Source organism: Marmota monax, unplaced genomic scaffold, assembly GCF_021218885.2.
Source record: "Marmota monax isolate L192 unplaced genomic scaffold, Marmota_monax_Labrador192_F-V1.1 WCK01_AAM20220418_F8-fsc00019, whole genome shotgun sequence".
NCBI lineage: Eukaryota > Metazoa > Chordata > Mammalia > Rodentia > Sciuridae > Marmota > Marmota monax.
This window is the reverse complement of record NW_026695242.1, coordinates 5,812,453-5,829,819: the sequence shown is the minus strand read 5'-3', so window position 1 is coordinate 5,829,819 and position 17,367 is coordinate 5,812,453. Positions and strand designations below refer to the sequence as shown.

General features: G+C 38.6%; 2 protein-coding genes and 1 long non-coding RNA gene across 7 annotated transcripts in view; 1 reads left to right on the top strand and 2 right to left on the bottom strand.

Moving 5' to 3' along the window:
• Nucleotides 1-414: 414 nt before the first annotated feature.
• On the bottom strand, nucleotides 415-1,998 carry Mrps16 (mitochondrial ribosomal protein S16). The gene is made up of 3 exons (XM_046419638.2): nucleotides 1,836-1,998; nucleotides 1,148-1,408; nucleotides 415-656 (listed from the first exon to the last, which is right to left on the bottom strand). Exons 1-3 carry the CDS (start codon nucleotides 1,846-1,848, stop codon nucleotides 523-525), a joined length of 408 nt encoding a protein of 135 aa, XP_046275594.1. The 5' UTR covers nucleotides 1,849-1,998; the 3' UTR covers nucleotides 415-522.
• Nucleotides 1,927-6,939, top strand: LOC124075977 (uncharacterized). Its single transcript, XR_006846225.2, has 2 exons — nucleotides 1,927-2,323; nucleotides 2,521-6,939. It is a non-coding gene; the product is annotated as an uncharacterized LOC124075977 (long non-coding RNA).
• The window catches only part of Cfap70 (cilia and flagella associated protein 70), a 100,088-nt gene continuing 85,779 nt past the window's right edge, over nucleotides 3,059-17,367 (bottom strand). For 4 of the 5 annotated variants that reach the window (XM_046419630.2, XM_046419634.2, XM_058577914.1 and 1 more), the window contains 6 exons: nucleotides 15,930-16,082; nucleotides 15,022-15,183; nucleotides 14,587-14,676; nucleotides 9,480-9,581; nucleotides 4,227-4,274; nucleotides 3,059-3,352 (listed from right to left, as the gene is read on the bottom strand). In XM_046419630.2, coding sequence (XP_046275586.1) covers nucleotides 3,272-3,352; nucleotides 4,227-4,274; nucleotides 9,480-9,581; nucleotides 14,587-14,676; nucleotides 15,022-15,183; nucleotides 15,930-16,082 — 636 coding nt within the window. In that variant the 3' untranslated portion in view covers nucleotides 3,059-3,271. The remainder of the gene's footprint in view (nucleotides 3,353-4,226; nucleotides 4,275-9,479; nucleotides 9,582-14,586; nucleotides 14,677-15,021; nucleotides 15,184-15,929; nucleotides 16,083-17,367) is intronic. The other variant, XM_046419633.2, reaches the window with a different exon arrangement.

Here is a 17,367-nt window from a genome sequence, read left to right as displayed (position 1 = left end):
TTTACAAAATTAGCTTCCTTCTAATTTCTCATCCTTAAAAGGTAGGCTATTACAGCCCAAAAGCAATTTTCACGATCAATTTGTCTTTGTAAAGTTACAATTACATGATAAGCAAAACAATCTACAATTACAAAAAAAAGAATAAGAGATCTATGTTCTTGTGGGATGATCAAGAATGATTAAGGAAACATTTGGATAGGTCAAGTCACTCTGGTTGGGAGTTTTTGAAGCAGGAAAGTTTTGAACTTCAATTGTAAATTTGCCCAAATGATCCAAGGACAACCCAAAGTCCAATCTTCCCCACAGCCACAGTTTTTCCCCAAAATGACATCCCAAAATGCTTAGTATCTAGACCCAGCTCTTATACAAAAACAAATCTCTGGGCTCTGCTTAAGCTAGGCCAGAAGAATATGGTAGCTTAGAAAATTCCATTTATTGACCTCCAAACCCAACAAATTTATGAGCTCCACACAAGTGTTTTAGGGGACCTTGACTTTGTAACCACTGTTATATTCACTGAAGTCAACTCGCTTCTGTTTCTATAGCCTCTGTATCTGTTTTCTGTGAAGCTAAGAGAAGTTCACGTGCCCGTTTTCTTCGCAGTCTCTCAGCATTTGTGATCACCATGGGATGCAGAGGGAAAAAGCCAGAAAGACCTAAAAGCAACAGGATATTCATTTATTATAATAGACTACAAGCCAATGTTTCCCTGAGAAGTTTGCCTCACAGAATTGAGGTCTGAGTTCAGACCCAGAGTATGGATGTAAATGCCTCTCACCTACCAAACTTTCTCCTTCCTCTTCCTCCAACCTCCTCCCTCCATTTACTGCAAGGAGTCAGTGGATGATGTCTGTTTCCTAACATTATTCTCCTTACTTGAAAAAAAGGTAAACTAACAGATGGCCATTGGAGATATGTTATTCCCATTTTTAGCATAAAATCCCAGCCACTTATAAAGGCTTCATAAAGAAGTCCATAAAAGGAATCTCCAGATTCAAAATGACAATTAGATCACAACTTCAGTTTTCACTCCAGTCCTGAGTAGCCTGGAGGGAATGAAAAACATTCTTCAATCTCAGATGATGAGAACTTAGAACTGACTTCAGTGTAAAATCCCCCCAATGAGTTAAGACCAGAGCTGAGTTACCCAGAAGCTTCTCCATAGGCTTAGAGAGGTGGGCTCCACAACCAATCCAATGCCGGATCCTTTCCAGGTTGAGGGCAACAAGTTTTTCTCCATGACAGTTGGGCAGTGGATCATAAGAGCCCACCTGCTCCACGAAACGGCCATCCCTGGGACATTTGTTGTGAGCAGCCACAATACGGTAAAAGGGCCGATTGGTGCAGCCACTCAGAGCAAGGCGGATGGTTAAATGGCCCCCATGATAGGCCTTGCAGAGGAGGGTAGCTATAGAGAAATAATTGGTTAAGACACAAGATCAGAGAGCACAAAGCAGGCAAAAATGAGATAGTCAGAGGAACAATTCCCTTCTTCCACTCAAACGTCTTCACTCTCAATGTTTTCTAGTTAATGTGGCTTAGATACCATCCTCTTTGTGAAACATCCCTTCACTGCTCCAGCCAGAAATGCTCGCCTCATCCCCAAATCCATTCCGAAAAGGCCTACCATTTACAAACTCTTTGACTTTGTCGTACCCTTAACTGCCTCATCTGTAAAATGAGACGAGGGTTTCTGGAAGGAAAATCTGAGCAGAGGTTCAACTGTAACGCTGCGTGGCTGATCAAGTGCGCCTAGGAGAGCGCTGCTGCCTCTAGTCCTGGACGCCCCAGCTCCCGCCACCGCCCGGAAGGTCCCGCGGGCCGCGATGACTCACTGAGGTGGACCATGGTGCGGTCCACGTGCGGCTCCTTGGATCGTCCCGCTGCTGATACAGACCCGCAGGTGAAGTCGCAGGGCGACTGAGAGTCGGCGCCCAGCTGCTGGGACGCCCGGGAGCTTCCCCAACCCGAAAGCCGCGGTCCCGGAAGCGGACGTCCCCTCGCCCCGCCTCTTCCGCTCTCCCCCATCTTGTTCCCAGGGTGCTACACCGTGCGGCCTTCGGGGGCGTTCCAGGTGGCGTCTTAGGAGTGGCTGTGTGACCTTCTCTGGGATGAGTGCCCGCTGGAGTGGGGAGCTGGGGAAAATGCCGGTCACGTTCAGAGGAGGGCTAAGTGCTCCCCAAACCCATACATCCCGCAAACGTGTTTTGAGTACCTAGTGGTGCCGCGGCGCCGTCCTGAGAACCTAAATACAAAAGGGTGCTGTCCTCTCCCCTCAGGGAGCTCTGTCTAGTAGGGAGTCGGTGGGAGCGCACCAGAAAAGGTAAGGGCGGTCTGTACTCCAAGCGGGGGTAAGTAGAGAAAGGGAAGCCCGAGAAGGCGACGCCGGGATTTTCTCAGGAGACTTCGCAAAGGGGACAGCGTTTGGGCCAAGACAACGAGTGGTATTACAGATGACTAGAGTTTATCTTTCTGTTTACTAATTTGCCTCTCACTTTTCCTCTCTTTTCCCACTCCCAGAGGCATCACATCATATTAGGAGAACCTTTATTCCTGCTTTTGCTGTACTGTGATCCAAGAAGGCAGAAGTGGAGTATGATTTGTCATCTTAAGTGAAGAGTTTGGCATTTCTTATAGGGTGTTGTCTTCATAGACCTTGTGATTTAGATCCATGAAAATACCCCTGGTTCATTAGGAGTTAGAACCTCAGACTGCAGCAAAGCTTCTTTGTTCATCCTTGTTTCCAAAGGTCCTGGCCACAACTACTATGCTCTTTGCTCTAGTAAGTTGACCCAGCATAGGAGTCTTTTAGGCCCACCTTTGAAGATGATGGCTTAATTCCAAGTTCCAGTACGTGAACCTGGCCATGGACATTGGCAGCTGACTTCCTCCATAGTGACCCCAGAAGCTTTCATCAGAAAACCTAACAGTGACTCCACTGTACCTTAATTTAATTTCTATACATAAATTATATAATGATTTATACATTTATATTATATACATATATACATACTACTTATAGTTTAGTATACCCTACCTCCAGAACCACACTGATGAATTGTCTGTCTCGTTAACATTTTTATTATGATCCAGTTTACTATCGATTAGTAAAACATCCAGTAACAGCCAATGGATATAAATGAATGAGTTTCTCTTCAATGAAAACAAACATTCTTTGGTTCTCCAGCTCTAAGCTTCATATGGTGAAACTTTCTCTGGAAAGGAAAGGAGCTCAGAGTCCCATACAGAAAATTCTTCAGTTTTAAGGATGTCAGAAAGATGGATTTCCGAAGCCAACCATCTCCTGTACTGTGTGGATTTCTGCAAGTAGAGCCTCATCTTTCAGTTTCAGCTACAGGAACAAGGAAGGGAAGTACACAGGTTATATCTGATACACCTAAGTATCTTTGAAGATGACCCCTCATTTATGGGGCCACAGCTAAAGAGCAAAGTCCCCAGGGATGGGATTGGCTTTTCCTATATTTATTTCATGGAAGCTCTATTAAAATACTTTAGAGCGTTATTTTGTTTATATGGGTACCTTTACTTTCTCAAAATGCATCAGGGGCTATGAGCTTTCATGATTTGTACATTTTTTGTAAGGTCACTTTATTAAAGTTTATTTTTAAAATTGTTCACATTATTACCAACATCTCTTGGCTAATATGTATATTCCCATCTGGCAATTGACAGGAAGTAATCAGAGATACATGAATCACAGACTTAAATTATATCTGAATTTAATTTTAGAATCTAGGTATGTAGGAAAGCCATCTAGTAACCTGCTGAATAACCTTCTCTTACTAGCAAAATCTTAATTTCTTCCCAGGGCAACAATACTAATCAGTTCAAAAATCACATTCCTGCTTCCTTGGCAGCTGAAGGTAGTCAGATGACTGACTGTGGCCAATGTAAGCTAATGTCATTGGGTGGAATACCTAAACAAGCCCTGGAGGTAAAATAGCTATAGTGTAGGGTTCCTTGTTTCTTTTCTCCCATTAAGCTATATTCTAAAACAGTGGAAAAAAAGATCACCTAGACAACATGTAGGTTATGGTTAAAAACCTAGCAGCCCCATGATGATGGCAAAGACAGTAAGAAAAATCTCTCTAAAAATATTCACATCATGAAATGCTCTAAAGTCCTGAATTAAATCAAGCACCTTTCTCCTTGTTTCCCAACCTCAGCATGGTGCAGGCAAAATGACAGAGGTATATGCATCATACCTTTAGTGTGTACTTGTAAGCCTGCTCTGCTTCCAGTTGCCGTCCAGCCTGAAAAAAGTTCAGCAGCTGGTGATGATGACATGTCATACACATGGTAAGAAAAATACATTTCTCCAAATGTTTCTACCTAACGAGAGGATTATACCTTCCTAGTTAAGAAACTGAATTCAAAGGGGAAGCAGGAAAATAAAAGGTGGTAAGTAAAGGCCAATATTTTTTAAAATCTCTCCTTTAGCCCAGGAAATTTTTAGAAACAATTTGGCCTCTCATTTTTTTTTCTGAAAAGCTCATGAGTCATTTGTTCCTCCTAGAATTCATGCCATTTTGTTAGTAATTGCAACATTTTACATGTGATTTCCATTGTTTTCCTCATGATGCTTTAAGTGCTTTAAATATATTCACTTTTAATCCTTATAACCTGGAGATAATTACTATTATTATTATTATTGGTACCAGAGATTGAAATCAGGGGCTCTTAACCACTGAGCCACATCCCCAGCCCATTAAAAAAAAAAATGTTAGATGAACACAATACCTTTATTTATTTTTATGCGATGCTGAGGATTGAACCCAGTGCCTCACACATGCTAGGCAAACACTCTACCGCTGAGATACAATCCTAGTCCCCCAACCCTTTTTATATTTTATTTTGAGACGAAGTCTTGCTAAGCTGTTTAGAACCTTGCTAAGTTGCTGAGGCTGGCTTTGAACTCGTGATCCTCCTGCCTCAGCCTCCCAAGCCACTGGGGATTATGGGCATGTGCCACCTCACTCCCAGATAATTACTATTATTTATCATTCCACGTTAACAGAAAGAAACTTAAGGCACAGAGATTATAAATAACTTGCCAGGGTTTTTTAACTAGTAAGTGGAAGATCTGGGTTTTAAAAAAATGAAGTCTGGCTCCAGAGTCCAAGTTTTTACCTACTATACTTTATCCCATCTCCATGTATTATAAAAAGTAAATATTAGGATTCCTTCCATGCAGCTCTGGATATGAGGTGAGAAAACTAACTACTCTGCCCAGTTGATATATTCCTTGCATGAAGCTCTCCTCCAAGAGTTAAATGAGATGATATGTATTCCCTATTACACTTCACAAGTTTGAATATAAGAAGTTAGAATATGTATAGTCACTAAGGAAAGCTTATATGTAAAAAACCACAGAATATTTGCACTGCAAGGGAACTTTGGATGTTTAATCCAATCTCCTGATCAGTGCTAGTCATGTGGAATTTTTACTAATTCACAAAATTTGGATGCCCCAAACCCTCACTTCCTACAGCATCTACCATCTGAAATATTACCTCCTGAAGTTCCAGTATACCTGCTCTTTCTACCACTACTACCTCTGACTCCCTCCTGATGAAGGGAGGCAGAGGCCCAAATGATGTGAGCATCCAGAATAGTCAAAGCAGGTTTTTTTGTTTTTTTTTTTTAAACATTTACTTTTAGTTGTAGTTGGACACAATACCTTTATTTTATTTTATTATGTGGTACTGAGGATCGAACCCAGGGCCTCACATGCTAGGCGAGTGCTCTACCGCTAAGCCACAATCCCAGCCCCTCCAAGCAGTTTTGAAAAATAATTTTATTATTCTGAACATCATTACAGTAATGCTTAATAGAGCTTCCATGAAATAAAGATATACATTCTTATGTGCGGAGAGTGGTGATAGTGACTGGGAGACTAGTGTCTGAGGTTGGGCTCCCTGATGACTTCATGCCTATGGCATACTTGTTGACTGGGAAAGTTTCTGTGTAAAGGCATATGGAGATGTCCTCCATGCTAGAGTCTTATCAGCTTTGACCTTATTCTCAGGCACAGCAGCTCCTGGGAATGAAGGAACTTCCTTGCTAAGGAAACAACAATGTTTCACCAGTTCCATGCTCCTGAATCTGCCCTCAAATTAGTAACTTTAAACAGTGGACTTTCCTCAGAGCTGCACAAAGCTCCTAACATTGCACATTGCAACTATAGAATGTAACTGAGGAAACAGCTGCATTCTGTTGCTAATTCTGTTAACTTCATGAATACAAAGAATAATGCTTGGGGATGGGGTTGTGGCTTAGTGGAGGCCCTGGGTTCATCCTCAGCACCACATGTAAATAAATAAAATAAAGGTATTGTATCCAACTACAACTAATATTTTTTAAAAAAAAAAAAAAAAAGAATAATGCTTGCATAGCCTTTCATCTGATTTAGAGACATATATGATAAAGATTGCTGGTGTAATTCTTGAGACCTGATTCTGCATCAGAGAGCAGCTGCTCCATCTGACTCCAGCTGCTTTATCGTCAAGATCTGCTTGTGTTTCCTCTTTATTTCTTCCCATCTCTCATTGCCCCTTGCTGGAACATGCTAGTTTGGCTGCACTGGTCGTGGCACTTATCATGTATTTTTCTTAAGAAACGTATTTAGATATGGCATTGTGTTGAGAGCCATAGACAAGTCAAGATGGCGCCTGGCACTTTGCCAAGAGGAGTGGTTTGAGAAGTAACGCCAGCGAACCATTAAGATGATAGAGATTCCTTAATGACTGACTGCTGTGTCTAGTTTATGTTAATTAAGTTAAGCTGTGTGTAATCATTAAGATGCTGATTCCTTATTGGTTGACTGCTGTATCTAGTTTATGTTAATTAAGTTAAGCTGTGTGTAATTAGTTGGGTATATATACTTCTCTGTCCCGTAATAAAGCGGTTCCCGCTGTATCAACCTTCACAAGTTCCTTGTCACACACCGCCCCCCTTAGTTTGCCCAGCCAGACTGCGGCAGCATTGCCAGATTACAGGTAGGAATGTGAGTGAATAATGTTACAGTGCACTTAAAAAGTTTATACTGTGGTACTGATTTACATCCACTAGCAATTATGAGAATCCTCATTAATGTTGGTAATACCATACTTTAATTTTTGCCTCAAGAATTGTGAATTTGTCACATTATTTTGATTTTTGCCTCAAGAATTGTGAATTTGTCACATTATTTTGAATTGTATTTTCATGCTTACTAGTGATCTACTTTAGCAAGCTGCATATTCCTATCCTGTGCCTATTTTTTAAACCAGTTTGTTGATAGGGTTTTTTTTTTTTTTCCTTATTATAGGAGCTATTTATATAACTTGGATACTAATTTTATGTCACTGGGTTTTCTGTTTTGATATGTGTGAGTTTCCAACCTTAAAGTAGTTAAGGTGTTTTATTTTTAGTTTGTGCTTTTAGAGCCCTAAGAAAACTTCCATAAGCCAAGATCATAGGAATCTTCTCTGTATTTGTTCTAGGTATTCAACAGGTTTTGCTTTTAAGATTTGGGTCTTTAAACCAGCTGGAATTGTGTGTGTGTGTGTGTGTGTGTGTGTTTGTAGGGGGGTGTGAGATAAGAAACTAATTTCTTTTTCAAATGGGTAGAATCCAATTTCCCCACCACTATTTATTAAATATCTACTTGCTCCTCATTTTCAGAGACTAAATTGTGTTTTTAAAATGGCTTACATTAAAGTACACTTTATATACCACAGAATTCACTACTTTCAAGGTCTAGTAAGTTGTTCAACCATCACCATGATCCAGTTTTATTGTTTTTGTTGTTGTTTAATATTTATTTTTTAGGGGGGCTGGGGATGTGGCTCAAGTGGTAGCAAGCTTGCCTGGCATGCGCGCGGCCAGGGTTCGATCCTCAGCACCACATACAAAGATGTTGTGCCCGCCGAAAACTAAAAAATAAATATTAAAATTATAAAAAATATATATATATATATTTATTTTTTAGGTGTAGATGGACACAACACAATGCCTTTATTTTTATGTGGTGCTGAGGATCGAACCCGGGTCCCGCCTGTGCTAGGTGAGCGCTCTACTGCTGAGCCACAACCCCAGCCCAGGTTTTGTGGGTTTTTTTTTTAACAATACCTTTTATTTTATTTTATTTTTTTTTTTTATGTGATGCTGAGGACCAAACCCAGGGCCTTGCGTGCTAGGCAAGCACTCTACTGCTGAGCCACAACCTCAGCCATAATCGAGTTTTTAAAGACTTCTGTTACCCTGAAAAGTTCTTCATGTATTTGTTGTGGTGGTACACGCCTATGATCCCAGCAGATCTGGAGATTGCTGCAGGAGGATCACAAGTTCAAAGCCAAGGCCCTAAGGATTTAGTGAGACCCTGCCTCAAAAAACCAAAAAGGGCTGGGGATGTGGCTCTGTGGTTCAGTGCTCCTGGGTTCAATCCCTGGTACCAAAAAATAAAATAAAGAAAAGTTTTTTCATGCCTATTTTATAGTCCTCATTCTCACCCCACCCTTGCCTCCAGACAACCATTAATCTATTTTTACTATTTATATAGTTTCTCTAATTTCAAATAAAGGGAATCATAACAGATGTAGTCTTTCTACCTTTATTTTTTCATTTACATTAATGTTTTTGAGGCTCATCCACATTGCTAATATGTATCAAAATTTCATCGTAATTATGGAGTAGTACTATATTGTGTAAATATTCTCATTTTGTTTACTCATTCACTGATGGAGTAAACAAATGTTTCCCATTTTGAGCCACTAGGAAATACTGTGAAAAAAATTTACATACAAATTACATTTTTATTTTGTTCATTTCCCTTATAATATTCCCTCTTTCGTGTCATTGGTCATTGAAAAACTGAGGGTGGGACTGGAATTGCAGCTCAGTGGCAGAGCACTTGCCTAGTACATGTGAGGCACTGGGTTCGATCCAAATAAAAATAAATAAATAAAGGTTAAAGAAAAAACTGAGGGTGGCTCTCATTATTCCCAATTTGATCTTAGACTAATGTGCAAGTTATTTAAGTCTCACTATAGGAGAGTTATTTTTTTAATAGGTAAAGTACCTATCAAGAACTCCCATAATACCTTCTTCAACCTGTTTCCCATATGAATCAAGGACAAGCACCCTCAGCCACAGGTTTAGAGAAAGAAATGATTCAGAAAGACTCAGAGAGCATCTCCTTCATGGATCCTTAATCTGGTTTGTGTTCTAACAGAACAATGGTCACATTTTTAGAACTCCCTTAACTAGAAAATCACATTTGAATATATGAGTTTTATATACATTGCAAGTAGAGGATTCTCAGGGTTGGCCTTTCCGTTGTCATCGGTAATAATGACCAAATCTAGATCTCATTAAACTACAACTATTATGCATTAATAGCCATCTTCTATCTCTCACTTACTTTGCCCCTAACCTGTGCTCCCTAAAAGGCATTGCATAAGAATAAGAATACTCACTTTCAGGCAGACCAGAGCCAGGTATGCCCATACTTCAGCATTGTAGTTGTTTAACACATTAGCTTCAGAGAGAGCATCTTCCGCCTCCATGAGCTCTTCCAGCTTGACAGCAAAGAGAGACACATGAATTGTAAGGTAAAGTAGTCTCCACTTAAACAGCTGGAGTCAGCTTAGATAAAACCACTATGTCCAAGTAATGTATGTCCATGTTCACTACCAGTGGTTATCAATGTTTTATATTTTTAGCATCCAAATTAGTCAAACAAAATATTAGGTGGTGGTACAATATATGAACCAAATTAAAAGAGAAACTGCTCTGACTAAAAAGTGAGATAGGAGATTCTGGAACCCTGCCTGAGACTCAACTTCCTCTTCCTCCTTCCCTCTATAGCCCTCTTCCTCCTTCCCTCTATAGCAGTCCCACAGGTCTTCTGTGAACCATGAAGCTTTAAGTCCTTGGATTGGAAAGTCGTAAATACTGACTATCATGTGTGCGTCATTCAGTGATTTTTCCCATCTACAGTGGACTGTCAGATACCTTTTTAGGTTTTTTTCTTTGAAGTTTGCTTTTCTTTCTTGAGATTAGAGTCTGTTAAAATACTACTGTTAGAAGGCTTCCTTTCTCCTAAAATGTTATTTAAAGCCTGATCCCGAGTAATCAATATAGTATTCAGGATCTCTAGGATACCCCCCTGAGATAAAATCATAAAAATCACACAAAATCATGACTGCTTCCTTAAACTATGAGTTTTCTTTGTAAAACTTTCAAAAGGTCTAAGGAAATAATAAGCCTGTCTTCACCTCCCCCAATACAGTAACTCAATATACTTTTGTTTTAAAAGAAGAATGAGAGCTGGGATTGTGGCTCAGCGGTGGAGTGCTCGCCTAGCACGTGTGAGGCACTGGGTTCGATCCTCAGCACCACATACAAATAGATAATACCTTTATTTTATTTATTTAACTACAACTAAAAAATATTCTTATTTTTTTAATATATGAGTTTCTCTGCCCAAGACAAGATGGATGGGCCTTTCAGTCATGCCCATACTTTGGCCCACACTTTAAATGTCTCTTGAGACACTGATTTCATTCATTATTTACTCAGCTTACATGTGCTGAGGATTTACTCTGTGCCAAGCTGTATGCTAGATGCCTACATCAAAAAATAAACATAAATTTTGCCCTCAAAGACCTTACTGACAGATATATTTGATTTTTCATTATGCTTTTTTTTTACATATTTCAATTACAGAGTAAATATTTCTGTAATAAAAGCATACATATAATCCAGTGGAAAGACACAGGATTAATTGTACTGAGATTAAAGGATAGCCTCAGAGAAGAAACACTAAAATGAATCTTGAAGGATAAGCAGGATTTATTAGTTGTTCAAGGTGAAGAAAGGCATTCGAGATAAAAAGAATAAGGCATGGAGTCATGAGAGAGTACAGCATGCTCAAGAAACTAAGTATGCTGTGTAGTTGGGAAAAATAGAGATGGAGTTGGTAGGAGGAATGAGGGAGGGAGATGGGAAGGAAGGAAGGAAGAGGGGGAAGTAAAGGAAGCAACAAGATGAGAGATGGGAAGCAAACAGAACATGTATATTGTTCAAAGAAATTTTAATTTTATTCTGAAACAAGAAGTAGCCATTAAAGTAGGAAAAGTAACATGGCATTTGCATATTTTAAAGTTCATTTTGATAATGAGTTGAAGGAGGACAGGAGACCACATTAGCAGGTAAAGGGGATGAGATATAAATTACAGTAATAAAAATAGAAACATCAAGAGTCAATAGACTCAACATTTAGGAGACAAAATCATTAGGATATTTAATGCCTAATTAAAATTAGTGGGAATATAATATGATACATCTTTGGTTTCTGGATTGGTTGATTTGGTTCATGATCATTCCATTCACTAAGATAGAGAACACATGAGAAGCTCAAGGCTTAAGGGAATGTGAGAATGCTCCTGGGTCACAAATGGTTAACCCATCTCTTAAGACTAAATATTTTGTATATGTTCATTTTGAGGTATCTGGTGAACCATTAAATGGAGCTGTGTGATACAAGGACCAGCCAGAACTTGAAAAGTGTTAAAAACTAAAGGTTAAGAATTCATTAGGGCACAAGTGGTAGTTAAGACAATAGGGGTAGGGGCTGGGATTGTGGTTCAGTGGCAGAGCACTTGCCTGACGTGTGTGAGGCATTGGGTTTGATTCTCAGCACCACAAATAAATAAATGAAATAAAAGTCTTATCAACAACACTAAAAATATATTAAAAAAAAAAAAAAAAAAGACCATGGGGATAGATGATACTTCTTAGGGAAAACATGTGACATAGAGAAGGACTCACCATAGAGCCCAGAGGAGCCCATAAACTACGGTGGGGAAAACATGAGGATCCAGCAAAAAGAGCCAAGAAAGAAATATCAGAGATGAAGGTACAGATTTGGCAGGACGTGAATGCATTGTTGTAAAAGCTATGGGAAGAGACCACTTCAGGAAGGACATGGTCAACAGAGTTAAGTGCCACAGAGATTTTCACCTAGGTGACAACTTCATCTAAGTGTTGCATTTGGCAATTAGGGTGTCATAGGGGACTTTTTTGTTAGAGAATTTCATCCAAGTGGAAAGAGGTATATGCTTGATGGCAATGAAGTGAGCATTAATTAAATGGGACAGAGAAATGAACAATTTCTTCAGAAATATATACAATATTATTTCAGACTTATTAGTTATACAACTGCAAATAAGATACCTCTCAGATTGAGGTAATAGTTAAATGGACTCTCACACTTCTACCAGAGAGTATAAATCAGTATAAAGCCTTTCTAGAAGGCGAGACTTTAAAAATATACAGTCTTTTAGAAATATATCCTGAGGAAATAATCAGTTAATTTAAGTACAAAAATGTTTATTTCAGCTTCATGTATAAAAGTATGACTGTATAAAATAACATGACTAATAATAACTGGTCAAATAAATTATAGAATATCCAGATATAGGAATAGTATGACTAAAATATTGATGGAGGGATTACTTGGACATCTTAGCGATAGTTTTTTTGTTTCTGTTTCTTTTTCAGGGGTATTGGGGATTGAACCAGGGTATTCTACCACTGAACTGTGTATCCTAGCCCCCATTTTCTTTTTTTAGTTTTAAAATTTTGAGACAGAGTTTCACAAGTTGCCTAGACTGGCTTTGAACTTGCAATCCCCCTGCCTCAGCCTGCGGAGTAGCTGAGATTTACAGGCATGCACTACTGCGCCTGGCTGTTTCTATCTTAATAAGAATACTTTTTATAATACTCGAAACAAACAGAATCATGACTATACTGAATAGTTTGTGTAGTTGATCTCTTTTATTTTTTAGAATGCTCCCAGTTTTCTAACAGACACAGATGGTTTATATCCTTTCTGGGAAGGCAGAGCAGGAGGCACATGGCTTATGTATATGAACATAAGTTCTGATTCCCAGTAAGGCATAAGCCTGTATCCCAGTATAATTATAACATCACCTTTTTCAGTCTCACTAGTGTCCTGGCTTATGAGATAAAAAATACAGGGTCATCCTACTTACATATCTATACCACAGAACATCATGCAGGCATTCGAACTCATGTTTTAGATTATTTGGTGATGTGAAAAGATAGTAATGTTATATTTAGTAGAAAAAAGATTATAAGGATAAATATATATATATTATATATAATTATAATACATATACATATTGCATAAAGATTACAAGGCAATATATAATTATATATTATGTAAATAATATATAATTAATATAATATACATTATACAATATATAATAATTATATTCACATATAATGTCATATTTATATTATATTTATATATTCTATATAATACTTATACTGCATATATAATATATAGTAATATATGTATATCTCAAATATATATATTGCCTTGCAATCTTTATATATATTAGGCATTAAAATTGTTTTCATAGTTGGGTGCAGCAGTGCCTGCCAATAATCTCAGCTATACAGAAGCTGAGGCAATAGCATTATTTGAGCCCAGAAGTTTGGGGCTAGATTCTTCTTAAAAAAAAAAAAAAAAAAAGGCTTTCAACTATATATGTGAACAAGAGTGAAGGAAAATGCATACAAATGGTAACAGTGGTTTTTCTCTGTTGGGATTTGGGGATTATGCAAACTTTTTTCTTCATATTTTGTATCTTCTAAATTTTCCATAATGAACATAATACCAATAAGGAAGAGAAAACAGGGAACAGAGATAATTCTTTTGTTAAGGATAACAATCAAGTGGTGGTAGTATAATAAAAAAGGAAACATATGGGGAAAATAAAAGTTAAGAAAAAAATTAGAGAGTAGAAAACAGAGAAATGGGATTAAGAATACATGTGAAGAAATTAAACAAGAATTGTAAGATATATGCCTCTTTTAAAGACTGGATGACAGGATGGAAGGGCGAGCAGTGAATTTTTAGGAGAGGTAGAGCAGAATCTTTTACTGGGAATTGTAATAGCTCCTACAGTAAACAGGTCACAATGCTTAATAAATATAAATTTTTTTATTTTTATTTTTTTGGTACCAGTGATTGAACTCAGGGGCATTTGACCATGAGCCACATCCCCAGCCCTATTTTTGTATTTTATTTAGAGACAGGGTCCCATTCAGTCTCACTGAGGCTTAGTGCCTCACCATTGCTGAGGCTGGCTTTGAACTCAGGTTCTCCTGTCTTAGCCTCTGGAGCTGCTGGGATTATAAGTGTGCATCACCATGCCTAGCTATCAATTGATTTTTTAATTGAGTAGATTCTTCATTTCCCACATCATCTTTTTCTCACAGATAATGTCACTAAAGTGTACCTAAACCAAATAATGTGAAAAATTTTATATAGCTTCCTGATTCAGATTTTTGTAGAATTTTTAAGGATATTTTCTTTTTCTAAATTAGATTGATCTTCAGTTCATGAACAGCTTTTTAAAGCGGCTTCTCATTACAGTAGACTGCCATGATTGCTACCCTGCCATCATCACAAACCCCAGTGTGACAGAAGACCAAGGAATCAAGGTCATTAGTGTGCATGGGCTTGGTCTCAAGACCTCATTCTCTTACCCGATAACAGGCGATTCCCACTCCTAGCCAGGTTAGACATGAAGGTGACCTCTTACAGGCTTGCAGGTAGGTTCTCTTTGCCTTTTCGTACTATAGAAAGAAAGTACTACTAAGCTACAGTTCTGGAAGCTTCACACTCTATACTTCTAGGATAATCATGGTGAGACAGGGACCAACTCATGGAAAAATAGGATACTCTTAAGATTAAGGAGTAAAATTTCTTGGGGGTGGGGACGAGAAGGCAAACTAGCTTTTGGTTTTATGGCAGTAACAGATGTACCAAAAATTAGGAGTTAAAAATTGGGCCAGTCTTTACCTTTGGATATAAAAGCCTCATTATCATAATACTGGTTATAAGATATAAATATTTGAACTATATCAGGTACCAGACCATGGCTTAAGTTACATGATTACTATCCTTCCGCTATACCTTACCTCTTTTTCTTCCAGATAGATAAGCCCCAGTCGCAGGAATATGAAGTGCATCTCAGAAGCATCCAATACAAAACTAATGGTTCGCTCGTAGCATGCCTTGGCCTCAGCATGATCTCCTCTCAGAAAATAGAGATGACCTTTCATGCCCCAGACATTAGGGTTCTGAGAAAGTAAACAACAAGTAGTAAAATGGGATGAGGTGATATTTAAAAGTACATTAGTGACTATGTTTAACATTCTGTGAGCACTCAGAAGCATTTCACAGCACTGGAAGGTATTTTTCTAGGTCTGTCGTCTCATTTCTTTCTTGTATTCTTCAAAACCATTTTGTCTTTGGGGTAAATATTAAGAAAAACATTCGAGCATAACCAAGCAGAAAGCAGGTCTAAAAAACTTGAAATAGGTAAACACTATCTGTGAAAGAGCTCTTTCTCCTTTTCTCTTCCCTCAGCAAAACTCATGATTACTTAAGAAAACAAATGGACTAGTATATATAGATGAGTTTACTGACAGCCAATGGCCCCACCCCTGGTCACCAAAAATCTACCTCTAACATATAACCACTATTTTTTTAATATTTATTTTTTAGTTGTAGTTGGACACAATACCTTTAATTTATTTATTTATTTTTATGTGGTGCTGAGGATCAAACCCAGGGCCTCATATGTGCTAGGCGAGCGCTTACCACTGAGCCACAACCCCAGCCCATAACCACTATTTTTTGAGACTAGGTCTCATTGTGTTACCCGAAATGGCCTAGAACTCCTGGTCTTAATTCATCTTCCTGCCTCAGGTTTCCAAGTGCTGGGACCACAGGTGTACTTGGCAATGCCCAGCAGGCATCATTAACTTTAATAAGGCCTGCTCACTCCTTCTCCCACCCCAGAGCTTCTTGCAAAAGTCATTACCAGGTAGTCTAGCCGGACTGCATGTTGAAGGCATTCCTCTGCCTTGGTAAAGTCCTTCTTCAGAAGGTGTGTCTGGGCCAGCACCAAGTAATATTCACAGCTGGGGCCTCCTTGAGGGCATAACAGCTCATGTGCGAGTACTCTGTGCACATACTACAATGAAATCAGACCATACGGAACATGTACATGGCTGCACTGCATTAGTCCCATAGCTTTCACATTTGAAGGATTCTGTCTCTGATAATAACCAATAATGAACATCTTATAGAATGAAATTATTATCCTCAACTTCAAAGGGTTGCAGGTAGGTTTTCTTTGCTTTTCATACTATATAAAGAAAGTACCAGTAAGCCACATTTCTAGAAGCTTCACACACTATACTTCTAGGATAATCATGGTGAGACATGGAGTGAATTACAAACATTCAGTATATTTCATGTTCCATTATCAACTACTCACTTAGGCACCAAATGGAGATATTTCCAAGAGAATAACCTGCAATATCACACAATTCTGATCTTGCTAGTCATGATACGAGGTGAGTTTTAGAATGTATTTATTATGCAGCAGACAAAGGCATTGCCTCAACCATCCCATTTACACACCAAGTAACAGACAGCTGTCACCATAAGGAAACACATGGTGAGGCAAATCTTGCCTCTCTATGATTCTAGACTCTAGACCTGAAAACAAATATCTGTTTCTGCCACATCTTGTATTTGGAGCTATTTGTTTTTCACACTTCAAAAGGGCTGCAAATTTGACAAGTCAGATGTTGAGCACAGGGAAACCCTTCTTGTATTCTCCGTCTGTTCCCATTCAGCCTATAATATAAAACCTCCACTGATACTTTTACCTTCTTAGGAAAATACTGGGTGAGGATAGTGGGTGTAGTTGTTCTCTCTACCTGCCTTTTGGCTCTCTGACCTAAGGGGAATAATGACTTATTTAATTGGGAAAAAAGAGAGCCTGTTTCTAATTGTGAAGAGTTCATGTGCTAAGATCAGGGCCAAATCCCTTGGCTCCTGGATCTTGCTATCTTTTGTACTTGGATATCTTTTGCTCATGGATATGCTTCTTGTTTGACATGTGGTAGGGTAGATCTCATAGAATGTGCTTCTTTTCTGGGAGGAGGCTGCAGTTCTCCAGCTGCTCCACCTATGACTGCAAGGGTAAGTTAAATGTGGGAACACTTATATTCTTAATCCCAGCTTTATTGATAAAAATAATGTAATATTTTAACCCCTTCCCCATATGGCACTATGCATCTGTTTTCAATTGATCAGATCTAAAAAGGAAAAAAAAGGTATGAGAAGGTTCCTATGAACCCTCAGCCCACATTAATTCCCCAAAGAAAGTGATATCAGGCTGCAAATACTTAAAGAGTCTGACTTGGTTCTGCTGGTATTCTACAGTAGAGAGGAGACTTGCAGTGAGG

Coding starts and splice junctions, on each gene's coding strand:
- Mrps16 (XM_046419638.2), bottom strand. Junction 657..1,147: donor GCCTATGGAGAAGCTTCTGG/GTAACTCAGCTC, acceptor TGTTGCTTTTAG/GTCTTTCTGGCTTTTTCCCT.